This window comes from Theropithecus gelada, chromosome 8 (genome assembly GCF_003255815.1).
Source record: "Theropithecus gelada isolate Dixy chromosome 8, Tgel_1.0, whole genome shotgun sequence".
NCBI lineage: Eukaryota > Metazoa > Chordata > Mammalia > Primates > Cercopithecidae > Theropithecus > Theropithecus gelada.
Window position 1 is genome coordinate 83,669,466 of NC_037676.1, and position 7,870 is coordinate 83,677,335.

Consider the following 7,870-nt stretch of genomic DNA (forward strand, 5'->3'; position numbering starts at 1 on the left):
CTGAAACATTTCCACAACTTTTCTTTGTCTTCTATGAGATTGACATTTTTTAAGAATTCAGTCAAAACCCCCTGTCTTTTTCTGTTGTTTTTGTTAAAGCGATGTTGTTTCCTTCCCAGTGTGTCACATTTGAAGGCACATGTTGAACATCCACAGTTTATTGGTGAGGTTAATTTTGATAACCCAGTCAAGAGGTTGTCCATTTTTTTTTCCGTTGCATAGTTACTATTCTTTCCCCAGAAACTAACAAACAATGTGTGAGGAGATACTTTAAGCCCAGAATAATATCCTAATATCCTGCTCCTAATCAAAATTTCCCCCTAGCTTTAGCATTGATTGATAATTCTTGCCTGAGCTGTATTTACTGTGATGGTTGAAAAATCATGGTTTTCCAATTCCAGAACTCCTTTCACCCACATTTACCAGCTGGCCCATGACATTCTGTTGTAAAGGAGACACCTTCTCATTTGTCTGTCTGTCTATCTATCTATCTATCTATCTATCTATCTATCTATCTATCTATCTTCTATTAGTCATCTATCTACCTATCTATTGATTATGTATCATTATATCAGTATGGATTCATGGATTTCTATTTTTTCCCAATGGTTTATAATTTATTATTTTTCTCAACTATTTTGCTCTCAAATTGGCTCAAGTTTGGCCAATGGGAGCCCCTTCAAGCAGGCTCTATGTTTTGGCAGTATACCTATTATTTTTTTGAACATTACTTTCTGGCACAACAAGATATTTCAGGCTCATCTTGTTTCTACGTTGCCCTTGCTTTGGAATCAGCCATTTTTCCAGGTAGCCCTGGTTCCTTCTAGTGGCAAATTATATTAGACACGAAGATCTGAGTGTTAGGTGTATTCATTTCTGCTGAGGTGTTTTTGTATCTAAGCCCTTTTGGCAGATAGAATTAGTAAATATATGCATGTGTATACACACACACACATATATACACACACATAGATGCATGTCTAATATCACACACATATATGCATGCAGGCATGTGTATGCAATTATAATACATATAAATGTACATATACATGGTTTAGAAATTATGAATTTATATCAATTCTATTCCATTTTCACATGGTTCTTTCTTGCCTTCCCTCATTTCATATTTGTATGTTCATTTTTCCACAGTGGACATCCTGACTCCCATCAACATCAACATCAACATCGACATGTTTTCTCATTTGCTCAATCATATAATACATCTGAAATAGTTTTATTATTACTTGGGCACAATGCAATTGTCCCCCATTCCTGCCTGTCACAAATTACTGGACCTAGTGATTATATGACTAGTTATTTATTTAAAATAAAGGAACTCCTATGTTTACAAAAACTCTTGTACAAAAATGTTTGTAGCAGCTTTATTCATAGCAGCCAAAAATTAGAAATAGCCCAATTGTCTTAATAGTAGAATGGATAAACTGTGATATATTCATACAATGAAATAGTACTTGGTAATAAAAAGAAACAAACTACAGCTGCATGCAACAATATGGATGTATCTCAAATACATTATGGTGAATTTTAAAAAGGCAAACAAAAAAGAATCAATGATGTGTAATTCCCTTTATATGAACGGACAAAATGAATCTATGTGATAGAAACCAAACCACTACTTGCTTTTGGTAGGGGTGGAACAGAAAAGGACACTGATTGGGAAGGGGCAGAAAAAAATGTACTAGGATTAAGAAAATGATTTGTATCTTGATTGGGATGTGAGTTATATGGGTGCATGCATTTGTCACAGTGGACTGAACTCTATATTTAATATCTGTGCATTTAACTGTCTATAAATTATCCATTAATTTTAAAATGTTGGCTGGAGTAGAGGCTACCCCTTTTAGCTGAGACTACAATTCTTTACATTAAAATAGCTCATTCTCCTAGCTTGCCTCATTTCTGATGCTCCTTCCCCATAACTCCCCAGCCCCTGTCAGCATTTGAGTTTGCTACTATGATCAATACCTTGATTTCCTTTTACTAACAAATTATGTCCTTTTTATTATCATTTCAAGTATACAAAGTTCAACATAGGTTAGAATTTTGTAGTTAGTTAAATGACATCATCAACTGATCGTGTCTGGCCAATATATAAGCTTTAATGTAGTAATAACATGCATGCACATTAAAACTGTTTAAATAACACTGACTTCTAGATTAATTCTCAGTTTAGGCCTTTGCCTATCTGATATATTAAGACAAAAGCAAAAACAAACATTTGCAGTGTATTCAGGTTTTGTCAATGGAAGCAATTGATTTCCATCATTAAATGATCGAAAGCCACTTCAATGAGGAAATGATTTTTCAGACCTTCTCATAGATTCTGGTGCACACCACGCCCTTCATTTTACATTCCTTAAAAAAGAGAGAGGTTAATTGAGTATCTCAAGTTCAAACCAGAGAACAGAAAATGTGTAATAAAAATAGAAATTCAAAATAAATTCATAAGATTAGTTTAGAAAGGAATAAAATATCAGTTTGTCAGTCTCCAGTAATTCAGAATTATGACCATTGAAATAGAAGAAACAATTTAGAAGTTGATCTATGGCACTGTAAAGGAATTTTTTTAAGTGGCAAGTTTTTATGTATAATTCACTTGCATTTAAATCTAATAATACAGTGATTTTAAAAAATATCTACATATTTGTGTTACCTGGGGAACATTTAAATATAGTGATGGCTCCTCCTCCCCCAAGAGATGTACATTCAGTTATCTGTTTGGGGGCCTTCATATTGGTATTTACTCCCCATGTAAATCTGTTGTGCAGCAAGGGGTAAGAACCACTGTACTAAAGAAAGAAACATTCGGAAGAGTACATGAATCTGTTTACATTCGATGTATGTGTTAATTAGTGAACATAAAGCCTTAACCCTTAAAAAAATGGTCAAAGGTCATCACATACAACCTTTGTCATTATTTTCATCTACCAACTAGAAGTCTCCAATGAGCTCAGCTTGCTTTATTGACATGATTGATTCTAAGTTAGTATTGGCTCTTGAATGAAAAATGGTGGGATATCTGCAAATAGTCTACAAATGACTTTACAAATAGTCTACAAAATACACCTTGCAGAGTGTATTTTGCTTTCAAAATTTAGACTTGCCTTCTTCTTTGTGAGTCCAAACTGGTAAGATTTACCTACACTTTCTCTAACCTTACTACCATTTTTAGGTATTTTTATTTGTAAAATAACAAATGGCCTCTTTTATTTCTAAAATCTTGGGTCAGTACTTGAAGATGAGTCTGTAATAGTTTAAATATCACTTAAGCATCAACTATTACTTTATTCTTAGTCATTTTTATCCATTCATATTCCAAAGAACAAATAATGTTTTGAAAATAATATAATCAAATTATTTATATAGCATTATTGCTCTATTTAGAAGTAAAAATACTCTTACCACTACCATTTTCCCATTCACTAGCTTTCTCTTTATGGTTGTCTCTTTGCCATCCCATCTCTGCACTTGATTCAGTGATCCTCTCTGCAGGGTTACGATGCTCTGCAAAGACAAGGTCATGCAATTGACTTGCCTGAAATTTGTTGATCAAAGAAGCAGTTCTTTCAGTACTGAACCATTTTCATAATAGATGTCTCAGGAGATACACTCCTTTTCAACACCATGGAGTCTATCCTTTTAAGCACTGGCAGGAATATTCCTCTCTCTCAAGCAGCCCACTGGGCCAACTTTGAAGAGAAACATTAAAGATTACCTTGGCCTTTCTATTGTCAGCTGTGGTTTCTTCAAATTCCTGGCCTAGCTTGAAGGAGATCTCTGTATTTTTAAAGGTGCTTTCAGTTCGTATAGTTAGAATATCTCCTTTCTTGCTGATGATCACAGTGGGTTTGGCCAAATTTCCCAGTTTTCTGGTGGCTAACCCCACACCTGAAAATTAAGATAGTGTTAGAATTATGGTGACCAAGACAGCATAGCCAAACAGGCTATGGTGGCCACATCCTTTGCTCAGTGGTGCCCCAGGTGTGTCGATGGCAGGTAATATCACTTACTACTAAGCGTCTCCTCCCATGTTTCACTCCCAATGGAAATACATGCCCAGTACTCACACGTTTTAGGTTTTGTTGTTCCAAAAGTAATGTCTGCAGATTTTCTTTTCTTTTCTTTTTCTTTTTTTTTAAGATGGAGTCTCACTCTGTGGCCCAGGCTGGAGTGCAGTGGTGCATCTCGGCTCACTGCAAGCTCCGCCTCCCGGGTTCACTCCATTCTCCTGCCTGCCTCAGCCTCCCGAGTAGCTGGGACTACAGGTGCCCACCACCATGCCCGGCTAATTTTTTGTATTTTTTAGTAGAGACAGGGTTTCACCGTGTTAGCCAGGATGATCTTGATCTCCTGACCTCGTGATCTGCCTGCCTCGGCCTCCCAAAGGGCTGGGATTACAGGCGTGAGCCACCGCACCTGGCCAATGTCTGCAGATTTTCAAGAGTTAAAGTTTCCAGCTGAAATAGCTAGTGCAAGTCATCTATTTTTATCACATCCAATCCTATTCCCCATTGAAAATTACTAATTATAGATTTGCATAAATCATTTTAGAGATTTTAGTTTGTATGTATAAATACTATAGATATATTTTTTAAATGAGACTATAGCATATACGTATTGTTCCATGATATTTTCCCTCAATACCATATTATGGATATGGAGAAGTATTCCCCTCATATTTTTGATAGAATCTCACTTCTGAAATTTTGTGGCTTCTATATCTAGCCGGTAGGAAAACAACTATCCATCTACCTTTGAGATCTCTACTATTATAAATGATCATAGAGAGATAAAATATTTTTTTTAAAAACTCTTCTACGTTTCAAAAATGAAACACAATTAGCCTCTTAAGTTTACTACCATTATTACCAAGACTATAAAATATATGAAAAAAGGAAAATGTCAAATAAAAAAATATGAAAGAAAAACTAGTTTTCCAGGAAGTCTCAATGCTTGGATATACTTTTTCCGGTTAAAATGATCTCAAATTTTTATATACTGAATAAGAAGTTAAGAGTTATAGCCAATAAACTATAAACTATATTCTTTCTTCAAATTCTGATTAATCTTTTGTTATTTTATACAGTTTAGGACAATGTTTTTCAAGTTAAATCGTAATCTCTGGGACCGAGCCTGAGAATTTATATTTACCAAATCCCAAGGTGTTATTTTGCACACTAAACTGGAAAACAATGAAATTAGAGAATCCTTCACGGACACTTTCTTTTATTTGGCTTCTTCCTCAGCTGTAAAGTGAAGTCTTTAAATCTAACCGGTCTCACAGTATGAATTCATCCTAGTGTTCCAGGCAACAATGACATGACTTTGCTCATTTTATCTAAAATAGAACATTTTATACAAGCTTTCTGAACAGTTAAGTAAAGCTGTAGGCACTTTGACAAGCACAGCAACCTCAGGTCACTGGCATCACTCTTTGTTATATTCATATAGTTCTGAAAATTCCCAAAGACTCTTCATATCTATTGTGTTTATATCGATGGGACATACTCTAGAAATAGTATAAAATAAAGTTGTTGTAACTAATGACTCGGTTTTCCATCTCCATTCACTGCTCCAACTCCAGAAACGTCTGATGATAGTGAAATTGAGTTTGAGTTTACTGCCACAACTCCAGTTCTTTTTCTCTCAGTAACTTCCCTAGGCTATGAACATAGTATTTTAGGAAGTATTTTTGTTTTTCAAACTCTCTGTATCTACATGATTGTGTAATAAAGGACAACCTAGAGGTAGAGAGAAAAAACTGTTAGTTTAGCTAAAAATTAAAATTTTAAATTAAGGTTTTCTAGGATTTGCATTATATGCAATTCCTTATTTTATGAACACTTTAGTTGCTATGAACGTAGCTCTCAGAAAAGCCAGAAAATGGGTTGACTATGCTTTTAAGCTTTCTTTCCTCTGGATCTGCAACCAAAATTCTCTTGGTATGAAATTGCCCTTGAAATCAGTGGGAGTTTCATGCATTTAAGCAGCTCTCTCATTTAAGTTAAAGTCTATTAAAAGTTACCACAAATAAAATTCAAATAAATTGTCTGAATGACACAAAAAAGATTAATCCTAAAAGAGGAATGTACTGCGGCCTGTGCAAACCCCCCAGTCTCCTGTTAAAGGTGTTAGATGAAAATGTCATGTAGCTTTCTTAAAAAGGAGCTTTTCAGCAGAACAACAAAAAGCATTTCTTACCCAGAGCTTTCATGTAATCGTCAAAGTTCTCACTCGAGACAAGTTTCCAGGTGCCCAGGAATTTGTTGCTCATCGTGATGGGTGAGAGCTCAACACAGTTCTAAGTGGGATTCAGGAGACTCAGATAAGATGCTGAGGCCTGAGAAGATTCTTTTCAAGGACGCCCAAAGCATGTGACTCTTACAGAGAGCCAATGGGGAAAGGCAGTGTCGGGACTAAGCAATGAATGGCTCTTCAATGGCCAGCTGCCCGCCCAATAGGATAAAAGAAAACCCCACATAATACTCCCTTTTGTCTCCAAAAAAATTTATAAAATGAATGAGATTACTATTTGAATCTTCAAAAATTTTTTGATCGATCTTACATTTATAAGAAGGCTTAGGCCCTTCATGCTTTGGAAAAGACTGCGTGAATTATGTGATCGTGAATGAATGTGTGTGTGTTTAGGCATGTCGGTCACTCTCAATCCTGAGTCTGCACAATTAAGAATTCTTATTGAAAGGGAAGAAAAAGAGGAAAATGTCTGTAAGTATTATGATAACAGTCACAAATATGTTGTGGGAGAGAAATGTAGGGGAGCAGTGTGAGGAAGTATTCATAGGTAAGAAGGCTTGGCATAGTTCACATATCCCAGGCAGGCAGAGTAGGCAGACAAAGAAGTCAGTCTATTGCAGCAGAGCACAGAAATTGTATTCATGTGATGAAACAAGAAGTAGCACTATAACATGTTCTTTGAGCACAACAAAGATTTTCAGCTAAAAATACTTAAAATCTGAACTAAGCAGGTTCCTGGATACTATAACCATTTGTGTTTAAGTCATTTAAAATGAATCTACAATTTTATAAAGAGGATTTCCTATAGAAAGAGTACTAATGTATATTCAGAACTCGCTATGGGCCAGACACTGTGCTAAGTGCTTAATACAGGTGATCTCATTTAATTATATCACTGACTCCAAGAGTTAGGAACTATTATTACATCCATTTTACCAATGATAAAAATGAGCCTGGGGACATTAGGTAAATTACTTCCAAAAGTTGAATAAGAAGAGGACGGGTCTGAACCCAACATTACTGCCAGTGCCTGGGTTCTGAACCATGATCTTAACTGCTTCTATTATACTATACCATACATGCTACATGCACAGAGGCCCTGGCCAGAGATCACCTGATGCTGATAGCACCATGATTGGCTAGAAACACTCTTGCTCTTCTCAAAAATCAAGTGGAGTAAAAAAATCAAAAGATCCAGCCTACTATATTACATCAAAGCCCCAGTCTTTGGCCAAGGGGAACAAATGTAAATCCACTTAGAACGTAAGTGTTGCTCTTGAGAATCTCTAATTACTGCTATATCTTTCCTAGCAGGTTTTTTTTTTTTTTTTTTTTTTTTTTTTTTTTTTTTTTTTACCTTAGCATGAATTCTGACTGTGAAACAACTGATTTTACCAAGTTTTATACATTTAGTAAACAGGTTGGCACTGTTTACAACAACAATAAGAAACACACAAAAATATGATGAATTTGGTCATAACAGGTAGAATCATTGGCAACAAGGGCTCAGGAAACCCAGTCCCATAGCTGTGACATAACTATTGCAGTTATGTAGTTAGAGTTCAAGCTGAACAAAACATGTGAAATCATACAC

General features: G+C 35.5%; 1 protein-coding gene across 3 annotated transcripts; it reads right to left on the reverse strand.

The window, feature by feature from the left end:
• Window positions 1-1,784: 1,784 nt before the first annotated feature.
• On the reverse strand, window positions 1,785-6,432 carry PMP2 (peripheral myelin protein 2). Of its 3 annotated transcripts, none has more exons than XM_025394950.1 (4): window positions 6,223-6,432; window positions 3,737-3,909; window positions 3,424-3,525; window positions 1,785-2,376 (listed from the first exon to the last, which is right to left on the reverse strand). In XM_025394950.1, exons 1-4 carry the CDS (start codon window positions 6,293-6,295, stop codon window positions 2,326-2,328), a joined length of 399 nt encoding a protein of 132 aa, XP_025250735.1. In that variant the 5' UTR covers window positions 6,296-6,432; the 3' UTR covers window positions 1,785-2,325. The 3 variants fall into 3 exon arrangements, with proteins under 3 accessions (XP_025250735.1, XP_025250736.1, XP_025250737.1); XM_025394951.1 differs by having other exon boundaries at window positions 3,430-3,525; window positions 6,223-6,424; XM_025394952.1 differs by lacking the exon at window positions 3,737-3,909 and having other exon boundaries at window positions 6,223-6,353.
• Window positions 6,433-7,870: the final 1,438 nt, after the last annotated feature.

Bases quoted from the DNA above. Each gene is read 5' to 3' on its own strand.
- PMP2 (XM_025394950.1), bottom strand. From the start codon at position 6,295: ATGAGCAACAAATTCCTGGGCACCTGGAAACTTGTCTCGAGTGAGAAC. The intron at 3,910-6,222 runs GTAAGAAATGCT...CTTAATTTTCAG, and splicing joins CGATTACATGAAAGCTCTGG to GTGTGGGGTTAGCCACCAGA. The intron at 2,377-3,423 runs GTAAGAGTATTT...CTCTTTTTTAAG, and splicing joins TGAATGGGAAAATGGTAGTG to GAATGTAAAATGAAGGGCGT.